This window comes from Oreochromis niloticus, linkage group LG23 (assembly GCF_001858045.2).
Source record: "Oreochromis niloticus isolate F11D_XX linkage group LG23, O_niloticus_UMD_NMBU, whole genome shotgun sequence".
Taxonomy (NCBI): domain Eukaryota; kingdom Metazoa; phylum Chordata; class Actinopteri; order Cichliformes; family Cichlidae; genus Oreochromis; species Oreochromis niloticus.
The window spans coordinates 20,753,366-20,774,659 of NC_031986.2; the positions used below are offsets into that span (position 1 = coordinate 20,753,366).

The window sequence follows — 21,294 nt, forward strand, 5'->3', positions numbered from 1 at the left end:
TGTTTGGGTCAGAAGGAGGACAAAATACACTATTGTTCTACTGTCAGCTGTCTGAAAGGCACACAGACAGCTTTCACTTTGTGTATGGAGTTTCCCTTGTTGACTCTAAAATTACACAGTGAAATCTGTATGAAGTACAGCTGAACACAGTATCTATAATACTAGACCCAGCAGTAATGAGTGAATTCATGGCTTTAACAAAGCATGTGCTACCAATGTGTCTGTCGCTTTCAGCTATTTGTTGGAGTCTTTTTTTCCTGAATTAATTAAATACCTGCAACTTCATATGAACATCTCCGAAGCCCATTTTTGCATTGACACACCGTTATGCATATGGCACAACAGCTGTGCTACTTAATTATTTATGATAAATTACCCCAAACACGGGCAGAGCATATGACTTTTGTTAACCTCACACAGGTGAGCTGACACACCAGTGCACAGCTGTGGATGTTTTACTTGTGAGCGATCTTTTCCCCCTCAAATCCACGGCAGGATCTTTCCTCCTGGGGGATATTTAAAGGTCGATTACTTCAGTTATCAGGTTTTTCTTGCTAATTGGATACTTGGAAAGTCCTTCTTTTGGTTGTACCTTATGTAATTAAGAGATTTGGTTTTTTATTATTACCTACGTCAACCAGTACCCATCCTTGACATTAATGAGCTCCTTAAGAATTAAAATGTTTATGAGCAAATTCCTCCGAGAGGTTTCCAAACTTTCCCACCCCTCATGACTCAAAGTGTCTTTGAGCCGAATGCTGACTGCCTGCCCGGCTAATGAATGACGCAGCATTTTAATAAATCCCAGAAGACAGCAGCAGGAGGACAAAAGAGAAAGAAGTGAGCCCTCGTGAGATCGAGATGAGCACGAGAAATACATAATTCATCTTTGAAAAGTTTTCCAGCCCTGAGCATGGCAGCGATCCAGCTTTTCTGGGCATTCAATTCATAATTTGGATCCCTGCAAAATTAATCTGCCTTCAGCTGAATGAGAGGGCACATCAGGTTGTATTTGACATTCAGTTTAAAAAGAAAAAAAAGCATGGTTCATTGGCCGTGCGTGCTCAGTGTATGTATGCAGCGATGATACGAGGCTGCTGTATTGTACCTGCTGTGAGATGGCGTATCCAATGACGGTGTCTCCCTGAGGGACGTTCCAGGTCACCATGGCCGAGTGTGCCCTCAGCTGGGTCACCGATACATTCACTGGGGCTGCTGGCACAGCTGTTAACACACACACACACACACACACACACACACACACACACACACACACACACACACACACACACACACACACACACACACACACACACATTTATATTGTTTGTTAGGGACGGTCAGTGAAGGCCAGGTAACACATGCAGTCTGCAGAGCATTTAAACTGAGATGATCACAAATATGTGGACACACCAACATTACTTGCAATTCATTTATAAACTATGGGCTCCGTTCTTTTTTAAGTATTTATTTATGCCTTTATTTGATCAGGATAAACAGAGCAAGTGGAATGAGAATGATCAAGAGCCTTAATCGAACCAAGGAGGACCTAAACCTTTGGTCCATGCAATATATATCAATCAGTTATAACATTATTACCTGCCTAAAATTGCATTTGTCCACCTGACTAATCGAGGCATGGACTCCTCTAGACCCCTGAAGGTCTGCTGTGCTATCTGGTACCAAGATATTAGCAACAGATCCTTTAAGTCCTGTAAAATGTGAAGTGAGCCCTTCAGGGGCCAGACTTGTGTGTCCACCACATCCCACAGATGCTTGATTGGAGTGGATAGTAGGGCTGGGCCATATCATACTGTTCACGGTAATACCGGTATAATGTTAGGCAATGATAAGAAAATGAAATATCGCGATAGAATATGGGTAAAACGCTCATGCGCAGTGCCTTTGTTTTCATACACACATGGTGGAAAAAGCATGGCAGAGACAGAGAATGAGAAGGGCGAAAGCGGCTCGTTAAATGAAACAGATGAACCGGAATTGGTTTGTAAAAATGGCGCAGCTTCAGTGGTGTGGAGCTGGTTTGGCTTTCGTCCATCAGATACACACCAAAGCACATTTTTTGGTAGAGCATGCAAGCGGGCTGTCGTTATTACCGTTATTACCGAACCGATTTCATGTGGTACATGGCGCTCAAAAATCTGTCAAAAAATGTTTTAGTACGACTTTGCTAAGCTACAGTCTGAACTGTCTCTTACGCCTGATGGATTGTCAGAGCATTACAACTACCGTAGTCGGGAGCCTCGCGGAGTAATACGTACTGTGTTTCAACATAATATTATGGTATTGTGTGTATAACCTCTTTTTAAGTTTTGTGGATATTATACATGGTTATGCTGAGGATATGTCAGCCAGTTTCCACTGGAAATGCCTTTTGGTTAAACTGTCAGCAAGTAATTTGCATTTGCACTGTTAAATTTTTATATAGCTACATAAAAAAAACAGCTGCTTGTTTAAGTGAAAATACATTGATGGGGTTTTTTTGCACTAATAAAGTTGTGGAGTTGTAAAGTATTTTGTCTCGTGTCAGTTATATCGTCAGTTATATCGTTATTGCAAATTTTCAGATATATATCGTGATAAATATTACTGGCCATATTGCCCTGCCCTAGTGCATAGTGCATCCTGGTATCAGGTGTTCCCCAGGTAAATGACTCACATGCACCTGGCCATCCACATGATGTAAAAGAAAATGTGATTCATCAGATTAGGCCACCTTCCTCGGTGGTCTAGTCCAGGGGTGGGCAATCTCAGTCCATGAGGGCCGGTGTCCCTGCAGGTTTTAGATGTGTCCTCGAACCAACACAGCTGATTTAAATGGCTAAATTAACTCCTCAACATGTCCTGAAGTTCTCCAGAGGCCTGGTAACGAACTAATCATGTGATTCAGGTGTGTTGACCCAAGGTGAGATCTAAAACCTGCAGGGACACCGGCCCTCGTGGACTGAGATTGCCCACCCCTGGTCTAGTCTGATGCTCACATGCCCACTGTTGGTGCTTTTTGTGCAAGGGTCTGCATGGGCATCGTGAGTGATCTGCAGCTATGCCGCCACATACACAACAAACTGTGATGCTCTGTGTATTCTGTCAGAACCAGCATTAATGTTTTCAGCAGTTTAAGCTACAGTGGCTCGTCTGTTGGATTGGACCACTCGGGCCAGCCTTTGTTCTCCACAAGCATCAGTGAGCTTTGGCCACCCATGACTCTGTCGGTGGTTCACCGCTGTTCCTCCTTTGGATCGCTTGTGATAGATACTGACCACTGCAGACCAGGAACACCCCACAAGAGCTACAGTTTTGGAGATGTTTTGACTCACTCGTCTAAGTCATCCTCAACTTCGCTTAGATTCTTACACTTGTCCATTTCCCTGCTTCTAACAAGTCAACTGTTTTTCACTTCACCTGTCTGTGGTCATAACGTTGTGCCTTTTCGGTGTAGAAACATCCAGCTGCACCAGATGTTTTGTCATTTGCTTCCAATTACTTACAGGGGCATTAGCGAAGGCTGATGCTGATTTTCGATTTAAAATCTTTCCCATAGTAAAACTCAGCTAAAAGTTTAAAGTCAAATATTAATATCTCTGCATCTGCGAAGTGTTCTAAAAGCTTTCAAGTCTTTATCTCTGTCAGGAAAATCAATCCATTAAAGATGGATTCACTCATATGAATAATGTACTCCAGCCCCTTGGCCTTTCATAAAGACCGTTCTCCCATTTATTCATAAAGAAATACAATTTAAAAATGGCTTATGACCTAGAACACATGCTGTGCATTTGCAGAATTATAAGTGAAACTGTACTCAACTGTAAAATAGCATTATTAGGATAATAATTTAATGTACTCTGCCAAAAGTACAAAAGTATTCGTCGCTGTTTGATCGGGTCCACACCTGAGTGTCAGGACTTGCTCCAGTGGATCAAACAACAGATTTGAGAAGTCCATGGATCTATTCCAGCCCATATTTCGTCTTTCATAGAAATTCTAGCAATTATTTGCAGTCCCTTCATTTTAAAGAGGCCATATGCTAACTGGGAGGTAACTGGATATCTGTTTAAAATGACATGGATGGATAATTTGTAAAGGACAACCACAGGAACACGCTGACAGCTGCACAGGGTGTGTCTATATATAACCAAAAGTTATGTCCAACACCAGTCCCTTCATGGATGTTGAAAGATGAAACTATTTTGTTACAACTGACAAAAGTTTTTGATGTCAACAGAAACAAACATTCATCCGTTTAACCCTCGTTTCACTCTGGTGTGTGAAAGCCCATCAAAACTTAACCCTGTCATGCATGAATTATGACAACCTCAATCAGGATTTTTTTCTTAAGTATTTTTATTCATCTTTAGGCATAAAAAAAAAAAGATTTTTGAACTTCATTTTTTTAAACATGTACTTTTCAAATAGTTTTTTTACATGTTCACTTAGTCAGTCCTCTGGCTGACCAGTGGGTGGCAGGGTATGGAGTGACACATGTGTCCAATGTAGTGGTTTATGTGCAAGTATACCATCAACACTGACACGAATACAAGAAAGCAGCCTTTGAATAGCTGTCCACTGTAATGACCACTATGCGTGAAAGGGTTAATGCAGATATTTGGTCATAAAGCACAAAACCAAACACAGCATATTAGCACACACACCTCATACCAGCCGTCAGCACGGTGGTAGAGGGGTCATGAGGACATCTGTCAGACAGCTAAAGCTTGTGTCACGGGTTGCCAGGGCAAGCCGTGTGAGAGTGATTTAGGACCCAGGAAGCGGCAGCTCTGGTGCAAGTGAGTTTAATAAACAAAAGTAGATACAAACAGAACTGGCGAGGGTGAACATGAAACTAAGAAAACCTAAACTGGGCAAAACTAACAAAACTAACCAGAAATGAAGATGCAGGGAGGCACAGGAAAATACACGGGAAGACGGACGGAGAGAAGCAGACGAACCAGCAACGAGGACGAGGTAACACACACACACACACACACACACACACACACACACACACACACACACACACACACACACACACACACACACACACACACACACACCAGGAATCAAGGGATGGGAAACAGGAGGGGAACACACCTGGACGACATCCCAGCTGACGAGGCAGGGGAAACGTAAACAGAACACACTGACATCAGACAGAGACCTTCAAAGTAAAACAGGAAACACACCGACTGAACACAGACTGGGGGACGCCGAAATAGGAACATGAAACGTGAAACAGAAGAGTACAAAAACCCAAGATAACCAAAACCACAGAATAATCATAAACTTAACATAAACACAGAGTCACAGACTCCGGACTATGACAGCTTGGCTTAAACTGGGTCATGAAACAAGACAACAATTCCAAGTACAGCAACACATCTACAACAGAATGATTAAAAAGGAAACATCAAGGTACTGCAGTAGACCAGTCAAAGTCCAGACCTCAACCTGTCTGAAATGCTTTGGCAGGACCGCAAGAAAGCTGTGCATAAATGAAAGCCTGCAAATCTCAATGAACTGAAGCAATGCTGTAAAGAAGACTGGGCCAAAAGTCTTTCACAATGATGTGAGAGAATGATAAAGTCATGCAGAAAACAATTACTTTGAGTTACTGCTGATAAAAGTGGTTTACAAACTACTGAATCATGGGGTGTAATTAGTTTTCCACATGACTGCAGAGAGACCTGCAAAAGCGTTCTTTGTTATGGCTCTCTATATATCACAAGTTATTCCTGCTTTTCTGGCCGATTTATAATCTCGAGCTTGTTTTATATCTTGTCAATAGCAGGAAAGGACTATAGTGCCTATAAGGTAATTTAGGTAAGGCTGTAATTTGTTATCAGCCTTATGAAACAAATCATAAGATCGTGTTAGACTTTGATAATGATCAGAGTGTGATTTTAGGTGTTGGAGGGCCACTGCAGAAGTCTTTAGTTTGAGAAGAAGTCAGGCACAGGAAGGAATTACCAAACTTTAGATGTTCTCGCAGGTTGTATAACCTTTGGACAGAGTCAGAATAACAGTTTCCACCTGAGGGTGTGCTGTGCTATGCTACAAAACTGTTGGATCCAGCTTCATATATTATCATGACAGCGCTACCTGTCACCTGTCTCTCAAACTAGTCGTCTAACTCTCAGCAAGAAAATAATTACAGTGTTTTGTATTTCTTGTTTTGTATTTTGAGTTTGAATGATGAAGAAATCAAAGAAAAGTAAGAAAAACCAAAAGTCTTTCTAACTGATTAACCTGAACCTTGGAAACATGAGATAATATTTCCTTTAAAATCTTATGTTAGACAGGTCTTTTAAGATGTTGTTAAAAATGTTTTTATCCCCCAAATGACTTTCTCCTAAACCAAACTGAGTAGCTTTCTTCCTAAAACTAACCAGACAGAGGCTGAAAGACATTCTTTATCGTTTGCTTCCATCAGTGTCCTTTAGTACGACCGCTCCTCCCGCACTCTGATTCAGATTGAAGTGCCAACTAAATGGCTGAAATGTAAATGTATGTTCACACCCACGCACATACTGTACTTACAGGCGTGAATGATTCTCTGGGGGCCGGTTAAAACTGATGGGAAATCTGAAGCACTCACAAATGAAGTGTGTGATTTCTTTTCTCTTTTTTGTATTTTAATGTTACTAAATCATCAGGAAACATCATGACCTTCACTGAGAGTGAGACAGGGAGAAAGTAGACTATAAATGGGAGTTTAAAAAGGGATATTTGCTTTTAATGGAGAAAACAGAAATGGAAAACAGGGGAAATGAACATTTATGGGTACAGTAACAGAAAGTGGATGATTAAAGGACTAAGCTTTAACAGAAAATGGAAACTAAAAAGCAAACAAACCACAATTTGTTTGCATTTATTTAGTTAAATCTACGAAGAAAGTCAAAGAAAACAGTTTGACAGACAAAGTAACATTTTTCCCATCATTCCCTAAAAGCTATTAGCTGAAGATTTGTCTAAACCTGACAAGTGAAGGACAAAAGAAGATGTGTCAGGCCTAAAAAAACTATCTACAGCAGATGAACATTTTCTGAAAGTCACTCTCTTAAGAAACAGGAAAAAAACCAGCAAAGACCTGAAACAGGCCTAAGAGACGCATCTGAACCTTCAGCTGATTCAGCTACTGTTCACTGAAGCCTCATCAGAAATGGTCTCAGTGGAAGAACTGGACTGAAAATCAGTGGCAACTGTTGGAGTGATGAGTCACTAGTCACTAATAGTATGTATGGAGGAGGTCAGGTCAGAAGTACAACAGTGAGTGTCTACAGCCATCTGTAAAATACAGTGGAGGCTTTGTCATGGTTTGGGTCTGCATTACAGCCAGTGGTGTTGGAGATCTTGTCCAAATTGATTAATTATAAACAAAGAAAAGTATCATCAGATATTAATCCACCATGAAGTACCATCTGGAACTGCACCTGATTGGCACCTGCATCATTTTTCAGCATGACAATGATCCCAAGCACACTGCCAAAGCAGTAAAATCATACCTGGATAGAAAAACTAACAGTTGAACTCTATCAGTCATGGATCGGCCTCCCCAGAGCCCGGACCTCAACATTATTGAAGCAGTGTGTGATCATGTGGACAGAGAACAGAACAAAAGGCAGAAACATCCAAAGAAGAGCTTTGAATGTTCTTCAAGAAGCCTGGAGAACTATTCCTGAAGACTACTTAAAGACATGACAAGAAAGCTGCCTAAGAGAGTTCAGACTGTACTGAAGAATAAAGGTGGTCACACCAAATGTTGACTTTCAAGCTTGATAGAATTGTACAAACTTAGATTTTGCTTTATATACTGTATATAAATGTAATTTGCACGTTCCTATACATTGCTGAACCTATTCCACATTTTCCTAGGAAAACACAAAGAAGTGACGGGTGACTTGGGACTTTCCACAATACTTCAGACTAAAAAACAGGCAAAACGTGTTAAAAAGACAGAAAACAAGATGAAAGGAGCTTCAAAAAAGTGAAAAAAGAGAATACATAACACAACACCACAGAAAGCTGAAAAAGTGAAATTTACAGTCAGAAAACTTCCAGGAAAAAAATGAAAGTAAAAACAAGAAGAATTCTAAATAAGTCAGAGAAAGAAAGTTTGAAAACGAGAGACACAAAGACAAACCCTGGAACAATGAAAGGAAAAGACAGATGAGCAGCCATCCCTACTTTCATCTTACTGATGATAAAACATCTAATGGACTCAATAACTACTTCAAAAGCCATCGATGAGTCTAGTCTGCCCACTCCAGCTCCTCCTCCTTTACTGCGGGACAGGAATAGCACCCCACATTTCTCTCGTTAGTTTTCTCATCCTCAGAAAGCAATTAATGAGCACCCACTGGTAGAGTGTGTGTCCTTGTGTGTTGGTGTGTGTTTGTAGTATGGAAAAGACACAAATACACGATGATGAGGGAAAAGGAATCAGCGCAGCAGCCAATTAGGACATCAAGGCTAAAAAAAAGGACATTAAAATGCTGTGATTTTGCATTACACAGCACTAACTTGCATTCCTTTCTGAAAAATGATGCAGCATATTGTTATGCTTCAGCTTAAACTGCATTTTATTCAAGAGCAGCAAACTCTTATTTCATGGCGGAGGAAAAAATTATGGTTTTCAATCATTTTTATGCAAAACTGAGTCAAACTAAAGACTAAATCCTTGACTCTTACTTTCTGCAAACCAGCATTTATTTGTTTCTGCAGTACTCAAAAAACAAAACTTATAGATTAAGGTGTGTGAAATGGTGTCTTAAGTAGCATTATACTACCATTGTCAGGATGCTGTGACTTCTGTGCTACTGTTTCAAACTAAATCTGAACAAACCTCTACTCTGGACATCAAATATTTTTTGCAGAAAAACTAATTAAAAAGTGAGGTCTGCATTTCTTTTGATGTTGTTCTGGGGTCTTTTGTGACCTCTTGGATGAGTTATTGAGTCGCTCTTGGAGATATTTTTGTCAGCCAGCCACTCCTGGGAAGGTTCACCACCTTTCCATCTGTGGATAATGGTTCTCACTGTGGTTCACTGAGTCCCACAGCTTTGGAAATGGCTTTTCCAGACTAAAAGATCTCAGTGACTTTGTTTCTCATTTGTTCCTGAAACTCCTTGGATCGTGCAATGATGTCTGGCTTTTGAGGATCTTTTGGTCTACTCCACTTTGTCAAACAGGTCCTATTTACATGATTTCTTGGTTTGAGAATAGGTGTGGCAGTAATCAGGCCTGAGTGTGGCTAGAGAAATTGAACTCAGCTTTCCAAAGATGTGATATACCACAATTAGTTTATGTTATAACGGGGCCATCTGAATGTTGCAAAGGAAATTGAGACTCATCAGACCAGGCAACTTTTTTTTTTCCACTCTTCTGTTGTCTAATTTTAGGTAACCTGTAGACTCAGTTTTCTGTTTTTAGCTGACAGAAGTGCCATCCAGTGTGGGCTTCTGCTGTTGTAGGCCATCTGCTTCAAAGACCAACTAGTCACTTAAATCACCTTTCCTCCCCTTTCTGATACTCAGTTTGAACTTCAGTGGGTCGTCTTGTTAGTGTCCACATGCCTAAATGCATCAAGTTGTTGCCATGTGATTGGGCGATTAGATGTTTGTGTTAATGAGCAATTGAACTTGTGTACCAGAGTGTACAGTTCATCATAGAGTGTGCAGCAGCATGCTGTCATTTTAGAATGACACTAACCAGCAGTTCACACTCTCTGCAGTGATTCAGCTTTAGCTTAGTGAACATAACGCTGCCTTTTATTAATTATTTTTGGAGTCTTTCATTTCCTTTGAGGATGGCTTAGCCTTAGTTACATTACTACTACATCATCAGACAAGCGTCTGAACATGTAGCTTCATGCGGAATCAATTTAATCACCGGAGATCCATATTTGTGCATGCTTTCTGTTAAACTACATTAACTATGAATCATATATGTTGTTTATACTGGTATCCAACTGTCCTCTGAGCAGTCTTCTTCTCTCTGCCATCATTGCTCTCAGGGGAGAAGGTGGTGGGGGGGCAATTTTTGCTGCTTAGAGGAGGCAAAACTATTTAATGAGGGCTGCAGTTTTCTCCATACAAAGGTCATGTTTTGAAACATCCTCTTTATTTAATTCATTATGTTTTTCTGCAAATGACATTTTAGGCACATTCTGTATGATGCTGGGCTAAAAAATAACATCATATTTGAGATAACTGGATATTTCTCTCATGAACAGGTTTCCATACTGGGTAATAATTACCCGACTTATCTTCTGTTGCCAACTTTTTGTGCTTGTCCTCGTGATAAACAATCAACGCCAGTAACTTAAAACCTGGTGGAGGCGTTACTTCAAGTGTTGCAGCTGTCGAAGGGTGGATGTGGAGCCTTCTCATAGATTAAATTTGACCATATCAGGTTGGTCAGTTACCCGATTTTGTTCAGGAAATCTACCAAAGTCCCCGCCATTGATGGACAGTGATGAAGTTTTCCTGATTTTGCAGCTTCACACCAGCGCAATTGATTTGGACTAAAGCACTAAAAACACGATTCAAGTGGAGACTGTGAGCTTTAATTAAGGTTCTTAACAAAAGTATTGCATCGATAGCGTGAGAAAGTAATGGGACAGTTGACTGATGTGATTAAAAAGCTGGCGATCACCCACTTTAGTTCTCTACAGCCTCACAGCGCTGGTCTCTAGCCTGATTACGCAATCCTCATGTCAGTGCCACCTTGTCTGGAGGAACGACAACCAAAACAGAAATGCCAGCACTGCCTTTGTTTTGTTGTAAGACAACTACAAAGAACACAGCTCATTCCCAGGCTGGCGGAGGAGCCGAGCACGACAAGAACTCTCCAAACCGAAAGCATCTGGCTTGGCTCTGTGGACTGTGACCATGAATGTCAAGCTCTATCTCAGGCTAACAATCTAACCACAGCTCATTATGCAACCCAGCTTTCCCACACTCCCTGCAGGACACCCAGGCCTGCCTGCCAAGACCGCTTCAGAGTGGTTAAAGGGAAAAATCCACAAACTGTCTGTAGCATGACGCAAAACGATCATCAATCTGCGATAAGGCAGAATCCTGCTCCTTCTGTCTCCCTTGTCTGCTTCCATTTGTGACTTCTTACATTTCCCTGGTTGCCCTTTGACAGCTGACAAGGAAGGATTATAAATCTGTTGCATCCATCATGTGTAGGTGGAGTGAATGAAAGCATGGCAAGAAGCACAAGTAGGTGGGAGTCTTTTTTTTCAGTTGAGAAAAAGCAGCATTTTACTCAAACTGTCCTGTGGCTGCACTGAATTCTGGTCTATTTCCTGATGCTGTGGGCGTTAGAGTTGGCCAGTGTGCTCATTTTCTGACAAATTCCTCCCTCTATGATTACTGAAGACCGTGGATGCAGAAAAAAGCTCTTGCACTTTACAGCTGAGGACCTGAAAAAACAGATGTTTTTCAATTTCTCTTGCTTTAAAAAAACCCCCCAAAACATTTAGGTGAATATCCAAAGATTACAGTTACATGTGACCATGTGAGTTGTAGATATTTTTCTCTCAATGAGCCACAGCAGCCTGTGGTATTCTTCAGATGAGATGCAAATTTTAAAGCAACAACAGCAATGAGAACATGCTGTAGGAGATGAAAAAAACACATCCACATCCACTGAAAATGTTTTAACTTGGGCAAAAATATATGTGGTTGTACAGGAGCTCTATGAAACTAGAGCAAAACAGGAAAGCAATTGAGAGAAAAATCCTTGTGAGTTTCTTGTGAGATCACTGACAGGTTCAGGATGGGATACGCACTACCAAAACTAGACCCCCATGGAAGATTTCCCAATCTGGACCGATCTGTTTTTGTATTTAAGTAATTCACGTCTAAAGTTGGGTACAGTAGTAGGTTTAATCTTAGGGTCCGGCCTTTATCCAGCAACACAGCTATCCATGTCAGTTTGGCGATTCCCACCTTGAAAAAGGTGCAGGGCTTTTTTCCACCACAAAGTTATCCTACCATCAGAGCATCCTGTCAGGCTCTGTGGACTGTGACCATGAATGTCAAGCTAACAAGCTAACCACAGCTCATTATGCAAGCCAGCCTTCCTCCGCTCCCTGCAGGATATATAAAGACCTGCCTGCCTAGACTGCTTCAGAGTCATTAAAGGAAAAGTCCAACAATTCTCCATCAGTGTGACTTGGAGCTGCTTATTTCACATGGAGGCACCTTACTCTATAAGTCATTTCAAGGCCAGTTAGAACTCAAACCCATCACAGACTTCTGAGCATAACTGTTTCCAGATCAAATTTTGTGTAGCAAGACGTTAATGATGAAAACCCTCATCATAAGCATTCGACATCTTAAAGTTAACTTGAACATTAGACAGTAAAGTCTCCAATTGGTGACTTTTATGAACACTTCATGCTTTCATCACTTATATTTCAAGGTTAGGTCTGGCTTTCAGTCAGTTTTCTAGTTCATCCCAATGGTTTTATGAAGGGTTGAGGTCAGGACACTGAAGGCCACTCAAGTTCTTGTGCGTCAAGCTTCTTCTGGAGCTAATTTTCAGGGATTTCCTTATTATCTACATACATTTGTCCACAAACCTTTGCCCACATGGAGCATCTGGACATGATGCCAGATGAGGACTTTAAATAGACAGTATTTAGGCATTTAAAAAACAAACACATGTACACGTAATGAAAATATGCGGTGAAAGCGCATCCTCCTCCTCCTCACACCCTCCCTGTCTCTGCCAGTGACAGCCAAGATCCCCCCCGAACTCCCATCGCGCTACGGTTGCTAAATCCCAACCGCTTTCATCTGCCAGCGCTGCAATGGAGTGCTCACGCACTGAATAGACTTCTGCAATTACATTATACACAGCAGAAGAGAGGAGATGAGAGGGGAGGCTCGGATGGAGTCAGGAAGACAGAGGAAAAGAGATAGAGATGAAAGAGAGGTGGATGAAAGACGACAGGAATATGACAGAGCAAGGAATGAATGAGTCAGGAGGGGGAAAAAAGAGATGGGAGAGCGAGAAGAAAGAGCAATTATCCTGGGCAGATATCAAGAGATGGGGACAGCGGGGTTTTCAATCTTTGGGTTTGGAGAGAAAAGACAGACGAAGGGCAAAGTGAGATGGATGGACGGAGGGGGGGAGAAAGATCAATGTGCAGGGAAAAAAAATGGAGAGAGGGTGGAGGGACAACGAGGGTGGGGAAGTAGTATGTGGATATTGATTAAATGATGAAATACAGCAGTGATCAGATGGATGTTAGAGCACACACACACACACACACACACACACACACACACACACAGTTCCTACATGCCCTTGTTTGTCCTTCATGTTTGAGTCAGGTTTGTCTGATTACATATTTATGACCATTCATTTTTAACTTCTGGAATATTTCAGGACACATCTGGCTGCTTTTAAAGTCTGTGTTTCAAATGAGCCTAACTTGAGATTTTCATTTGTTTTCTAAGATTATACATACACAACAGGCAATAAAATAAACTGACTTAATAAAAAAAACATGTCAATAGCACTCGACTCTTTTTAATCAAAAACGCCCCCAAAGCAGAAAAGAGCTAAAACAGCGGTTGATTAAGGGCTTAACTAAGTTTAAATCTAGCTTAGTCAAGCTTTATTTATTTTTACTGATCATTTAGAATAAATAAACTATTGCTGTAATTACAATTATGTATGCACAATTATGTATTTAGAATTTTTAAGTTTCTTGTCAAGGAAAAGGCGACTCTCCCATTTATCTATAAATTATAAAAGGTATGATTCAACTGGAGCCTATCCCAGCTGTCAGCCTACCCCGCCTCTCGCCCTATGACAGCTGGGATAGGCTCCAGCGCCCCCCGCGACCCTGAAAAGGATAAGCGGAAGCGAATGGATGGATGGATGGATGGATGATTCAACTGAGCCAATCATCCAACCAACCAACCAACCAACCATCCAACTAACCAACCAACCAACCGACCATCTATACAACAAACCATCCATCCCTCTCCAGCTTATCTGTGGTTGGGTTGGTAACTATAGGTAATCAGAGACTAGTGATGCGCAATGAGCAGTCACTTCCTGTATGGACACCTCTTTAGCCTCTAGCCAATAGCCAATTTTGGAGGGCTTCCAATTAATCCAGGGTATCCGGTAAATGGATAACAAACAACAGACAATGTCTATTCAAATCTGATTCCTCAGATTCTCTACACTGTTCACTCTTTACATCAGGGGTGTCCAACTCCTGGCCTCAAGGACCGGTGTCATGCAGGTTTTAGATGTGTCCTTCATCAAAAACAGCTTATTTAAACGGCTAAATGACCTCCTCAACATGTCTTGAAGTTCTCCACAGGCCTGGGAATGAACTAATCATTTGATTCAGGTGTGTTGACCCAGGGTGATCTAAAACCTGCAGGACACCGGCCCTTGAGGCCTGGAGTTCCCCACCCCTGCTTTAGATAGATTTATAAAAGGGTCTCTTTTGTCCTCTACAATACTTTTGTCAACACGTACCAAAACCTGCTTAAACATGAACAGTCAGGCTGCAGGTGGATTACAGGTGTGAACGAGGAGGTTGAGAATTAATTTAGAGCCAATCAACCTCACCCGGATGTGGAAAACCAGGGCTAACCATCTTGGAGTCAGTGGAGTTATTATTTTGTTTTGTTTTTGGTTTTTTGATAATGTATATTAATAGAAGTGCCACCGCTTAGAATATGCTATGTAAAAAGGGTGGGTGGAATAAGCTAACTCTTTAGTCTACAGCTTCATGATCAGTATTTTGGGTTCTTCCTGTTTAATTCAATTCTTTGCTGCCATTTGTTTATGTTTTATTGGTATTTTTTGATTGTTCTTGTCATATCAAACTGTAGTATTGAGCAAAATAAGTCGAAAAAAAACTCTGGTTTTGGAGTCAACATTTTAAAATAAGTTTTTGTTGCAAAGGAGAAAATGCACAACTTTTTTTCCCTCTACTGATTTTCAAAAAAGTAAAAAAGAAACGCATGTTTGATGCTGCCAGTTATCAGCAAGAAAATGCAGCCTGTTCTCAATCCCAGGGTTTCAGATACCTTCTTTTGTCAAAGCATGTCTGGCATCTGCTTTTGCACACAGTGTCCTTCTGAGCCTGCAGCAGCATGTTTGACCTGCTAAAGGTTGAAGGTAACTAGTTTTTGTGGCACATTCCTTCAAAAGCCGCCCTGGAATTAATAAATGCCAAAAAACGTTATTGCATTTCTCCAAAGCAGACCTCAGAATGCAGAATAATCACCCCTTTTTCAGGTCTTGGAGTTTCTCTCACAGTCTCTCACAGCTCTGCTTCTGCTCAGTTTTGGAAACAGTAATCCTAATCCGGGTTTTAACAGGAAAATAAAATGATAATTTAACAGAGATGTGAAGTTCGGCCTGGATGTGCTCACTCTGGAGAATTTCCCTCATCTTCCCGTCCTTATTTGAAGTTCAGAAAAAAAACACCCACGCTGTGGTTTGATCTCTCCACACGGTGCTCTATCTGTGTGTTGTACTATGAAATGGACGAAAGCCAAATCTACTAAACGTGCATTTTATCGTCGGCCTCCGACCTCGTGTTTCTCTGCAGGACCACAAGATGAAAACAAAAACAAGTCCGGAGAAGGCAGCTCGTCCTGGAGTACAGTACTCTGTGATGTGTGACTCGAGTCGGACGTTCAGCTGTAAATCACGGCGAAGAAACAGTTTGACGATTGACTCAGACAGCCTAATCTCACTAATGGCTCCCTACCACTCTCTGAGATGGATGGATGTCCGTGGATGTGCACGATCTAATATAGTAACATCCTCTCCATACTGATTAAATATACAGTATGAGTGCATTATGAGACATTGTTCCCCTCACTCCTCTTACATAAGAGCGAGACAGAATGAAAGTTGTTGTTGCTTCACTTTGTGGTCGTTATGTCTTCTGTCCCTGGCTACCTTTGAGGTCATTTCATGCTGCACTAACTTTCTTTGGTGTCTCTTTGCAACTGTTTGTGTTGATTTCCATAAAAGTCTTTATTCACCACTCATTTCTTTATGTTTTGCTGAGAAAACAGGAAGTTAGGATTTATTGAAACATGTACAAACATATAAGGCAAAAAACAAAACAAAACAGAGTTTGTACAATTTTAACGAGCTGAGAGTCAATATTTGGTGTGACCACCTTTATTCTTCAGCACAGTCTGAACTCTCTTAGGCAGCTTTCTCGTCATTTCTTTAAGTAGTCTTCAGGAATAGTTCTCCAGGCTTCTTGAAGGACATTCAAAGCTCTTCTTCGGATGTTTCTGCCTTTTGTTCTGTTCTCTGTCAACATGATCCCACACTGCTTCAATAATGTTGAGGTCCGGGCTCTGGGGAGGCCGATCCATGACTGATTATTGACAGTGTGTTTTTCTATCCAGGCATGCTTTTACTGCATTGTCATGGTGAAAAATCTTGCTTTTGTTCATCAGATACTTATCAGATGGTATTACAAAGTGGATCCAAATCTGATGGTGCTTTTCTGTGTTCATAATTCATCAATCAATCAGAGTGGAAAAGTAGCCAATGTCCAAAGAAACACATTGAAAAACCTCCAGAAAGTCTTGAGAACTATTGGTCCAGAGACAGAAAGTCCGGCCCCTTGGAAGCAAAATATAAAGAAATGAGGACTGGCTCAAGACTTTTGCACAACATTGTATGTGTTCCTTTCTGTTCATTTTCAAACTATTTTTTGTCATTTTGTGTCAATTTTCATCCATCCGTGACTCTCTCTGGTCACTCTGTGACTTTGTTGTTCTGGATGTCTTCATCGTGCTTGTGATGATTTTGTGTTCCCGCAACTTCATTTTCTCCTTCTCTGTGAACCTTTTGCAAATCTTTTCAGTCCTTTTGTGTCATTTTTCCATCATTTTGCCTCAATTTCTTACTATTTGTTGTCATTCTTTGCCACTACTCATTTTTTAGGATGCTTTCCATTCTTGTAATAATTTTGCATGATTTTTCATTTGTTTTGTTTTTTTACAACTGTCTGTTTTTCTGCTTTGTGCATTTTCTTGAAAAGTTTTTTGTGATTATTTTCTGTTTCTTTTCCATATTTTTTGTGCTTTCTGTGTCTCGTTATGATGAATTTAGGGTCATTTCTGTGTTGCTTTTCAATATATTTGTTACAAGGACACTTCATTTTTTTGTTGTTTTTTCATTTGTTTAGTGAATCTGGAGACACTCAGCTTTTGCGGTTATTTTAAATTTTCTATTTACACTGTGCATTTGCGTTGTTTTCCATTACTTTTGTGCCTCTTTGTACACATTTTGTGCTCTCCATTATATTCTTGCATTACTTTCCTGTTTAGTGTAACTTTTATATTGTCGCCTTTGGGGAAATTTTCAAATAGTGACTTTTTTGTTACTATTTGTGTAAATGTCATTCACTGGATGTCTGGATGTGACCAGGTGCTCTACTCTTGTGATAGTTTTTGTGATCATTTTGTTTCTCTATCTACGTGGCAGAGCTATGCTTGTTGCTTTCCATACATTTTGTGTTTCTTCGTGATTATGAAAGATTAATTGAACCCTAGTGGCTGGCACTAAGAGCCCTCCTTACCCCTGGGCGTGTGCCCTGCAGGCCCTATTAGGAATCCTTTCATGAGAATGGCGATTTACGTTTGCTGGCATAGCAACTGTAAACTGTAAAGGGGTGGACATGGTTGGCAACGATTCTTAGTAATATCCCCCACACCATAACACCACCACCACCGCCTTGTATTAATCTTGTTTATACCAAATTCTGACCCTACCATCTGACTGTTGCAGCAGAAACCAAGACTCATCAGACCAAGCAACATTTTTCTAGTGTTACATTGTCTAATTCTGGTAATCCTGTGTGAATTTTAGCCTTCTATGTCTTCTGCTGCACTTGAGATGCTCTTCTGCATACCCTGGTTGTAAAAAGTTGGTATTTGAGTTACTGTTACCTTGTTATCAGCTCAGTTCTCCCTGAACCTCTGACATCTGACGAGTCACTTTCACCCAGAGAACTGTCACTCGCTCCAGCCATGTGATTGGCTGATTCGATATTTGCGTCAATAAACAGTTAAATAAGTGTACCTAACAAAGTGGGCAGCGATATGGCACAAGATAATAAATTTCTGTTCCATTTTGATTGAATCTACCAAAAGTTGCCAATTGTTTTCTGATTAATGGCCACACTCATCATATAACAGCACTTTTGAACTGGACCCAAGTGTCAGCAATTAGATGAGAATTTTAATTTGCCTTCAGGACGGTCAAGTTGGTCACGTCCCACAAGAACACTTCAAAGTGCTCAATCATGGAGCTGCAGTGATGTCATTTAAATCATCAGGTTGCCATGGAAAGATAAGGACAATCAGCACTGAGCTGAGGCAGTTATGTGAGGCTGAGCTGAGTATAAAGAGAGGCTTCGCTGCTGGAATAAAACAGCACTTTACCCTGCTCCTTTTAAAATAAATACCTCCTGTGTCTGCAGTTGGTGCATTTTTATGATCCCCCTACGAGCTCCATGCTCAGCTTTCTGCTTTGTTCTCCTTTCTGAAGACCCGTGTAGGACAGCTTTCGTCTCACTCCCGAGGTTTTCATCAAGGAGCGGTGAGATGCAACAGAGAGAAACACAACTGCAAATGGGAATTTATTCTTGGCTTTGACAGCATACAGACTAAAAATATTGTCGTTTTAGGTCCAGTTACTTGGCTAGACTTTTTAGCCATATCCCACGTAAGCTGGCAAGATCTTTGCCACGCGATAAAGAAAGCTCAAATATATCGACTCCTTTACAGAGCACACACACTGGCCTTTTAACTATAAGTTTATAATGAAGGTCAGAGCTGTTGGTGATGTCACAGTGGACTGCATTATATTAAAAAGTGTGGCTAATACTCTCCTTCCTCTGTTAGAAACCCTAGCTTGTAATCACTGTAGAGTACAGATGCAATAACAAACTCATATTGAAGTAGTGCCAATCAGAACTAGACACTGAGTGCATGCCAAATAAAGCAACAAAGTGGCCTCTGCTGAATTCTCTGCTGGTACAAAGACTAAAATGTCCCCCAAAGCTATTCAAAATATCAGCTGAGCATGTGCATGTGCAGCTTAAGCAAAGGACACAAACCTGCACGTTTTTAAATTTTAATTTTTGGAAAAATGTAAGTAGACTGACCTTGCACATCGCCCACATTTACTCTTAATATCCAAATTAGTTTAGACTAAACACTCCTTGACCTGTAACTGTTTTCTCAGTTTCCTTAATAAATAAGACTTGGGATAATATATTCTAATTTTATTCTGTCATTCTAGATGTGGGATATTATTTCAAGGTTGACAACTTAAGCAAAAATTGGTTAAAATGAAAAGACGACTGATTCAGCGATGCGTATTTCTTGCCTCAGAGGTTTTCAGAAACACATTTTGCTGGAGCATCTTCTTTATTCGTAAGAGGAAAATTAGCTCCAGTGTTTGTTGAAATCTGGGACCTCACAGTCAACATAAGCTATTCCTCTGCATGGTTATACAACCATGTAGGAGAAGGAGAGCACAGTGTAGTATTGGAAGTCAAGCATCCGTTGCAGTGATGCAAATATGCCCCTATGGCCAAGCATATCGTTATTTTGTCAGAACCACAGGCATCCAGGTTCATGCATGAAGTGTCCTTTCGAGTGTGCACCCAGACAGACAGGGTTGTGGCATCGAGCAAAAGGATCTGGCACTCCCAACTCATCATTTGCCAACATTCCTAAACCTAACCGAGTCAGGTTTTAGTGCCTAATGCTAACTACTGAAAGCAAAAGTTAAAGGTGACTGAAAAAACAAAACAAATAAGCACGTGAAGAACAAAATAAGCCAAAATGAAAACACACGATGCACTGTCTCCTAGCTGACAAACCTGCAGCCTCCTAAGGCAGACTCGGTAGGTCTCTAAAATAAGACCTTTATCTCTTTTTGTCAGAGCAGCAACACCAGATTCCTGAAATCAGGAGATGCAGCTGATAAATCAGCATTTCAGACCAGAATCATACAAAGCAAAAAGAAATGGTCATGCTCAAATGAAGACTTGTCACACGTTAAATGACTTGTCAGGCACAAGTCGTGAGCCGAGCAGTGTGTGGCTTCAGAGCCAGATGCTCAGTTCGAGGCTTCATAACAGGACTTCACTAACTGTCGGGAGATGTAGCAGTGACTACGTCCATCTTCAATCTGTGGTGAGAATGAGAACATGACGGCACCACCACAACAAAATATTAACTGTGGGTAATGTAACTCATTCCACATAATCCCCTGTAGTGTCCAACCTTCATAGGAAAGTTAAAAATCCGATACATTAGCTGATAGTTATTTATGAGTTCTTACTAACATGTCGTAACACTAATATGATATAATTGTTTTACTGACACAAAAAGTGGTTGATTATGTGTTTATGCCGGAAACTGCTCGGGTTGGCAGCTGGTTGTCGTTTGTGGTCTTCCAAACATGCGTTGTGCGAAACTATTCAACATCATTTGCTTTTTAGATTTCAATTTATCGGCTAATACTGATATATCAGCAAATAGCTAATATGAGGCCGTCCTGGCAGAGCTAATCCCCGGGATGCATTTTTTAATTTTTACTTTCAAACAAAGATATAAATTGGATCAAAAATGACTGATCATGCCTGTTGAGCAAAGATTTTAGATTTGCATATGTTGGAATTTTAATTTTCTGATTCAGGTTGGTCCCTAGTTTAACACCCAGTGAGCAAATTCCATTTGTTTCAGTATTAAAATCTTTTTTATTTGACTGAAGACTCTTCAGCCAGTTAACATTGCTTATAATCCTGCTCAGAGTCTGGGATAAGTTAACATCCACCTCTTTTTATGGACTTTGTGTGTATATAAGGTATGCAAAACAAGATACTTATAAAACAAGAACATACATAATCATAAAGGACAAAGCAGCTCATTTATTATAGTCCCCCGTGTGCGGGTAATGCATTGTTAAGAATGTAACTCACACTGAACACAGATTGTTCTGCCAGCCAAAGCCTTTTGTTGAAAAAGCACAATTTTCAATCTCATAAAACATAGAACAAATATTTTTACACAAAGCTATAACCAGGTGTAATATCACCTGCTGCTTCAAAGTCATGAATCAATCTTTTTAAAATAAGATGCCGGTCGCTTCCTGAAGTGCCTCTGTCTGTGATTTATGGTGAAGGAGGGAAAAAAGGCTTCCTCCCGCAGCTGTTTGTCATGACTGGAAATCTGCATTTAA

General features: G+C 40.6%; 1 protein-coding gene across 2 annotated transcripts in view; it reads right to left on the reverse strand.

The window, feature by feature from the left end:
- Nucleotides 1-21,294, reverse strand: part of LOC100702007 (fibronectin type III domain-containing protein 5) — a 45,673-nt gene that overhangs the window by 22,531 nt on the left and 1,848 nt on the right. For both annotated transcript variants that reach the window (XM_005452276.3, XM_025903063.1), the window contains exon 2: nt 1,109-1,224. In XM_005452276.3, coding sequence (XP_005452333.1) covers nt 1,109-1,224 — 116 coding nt within the window. The remainder of the gene's footprint in view (nt 1-1,108; nt 1,225-21,294) is intronic.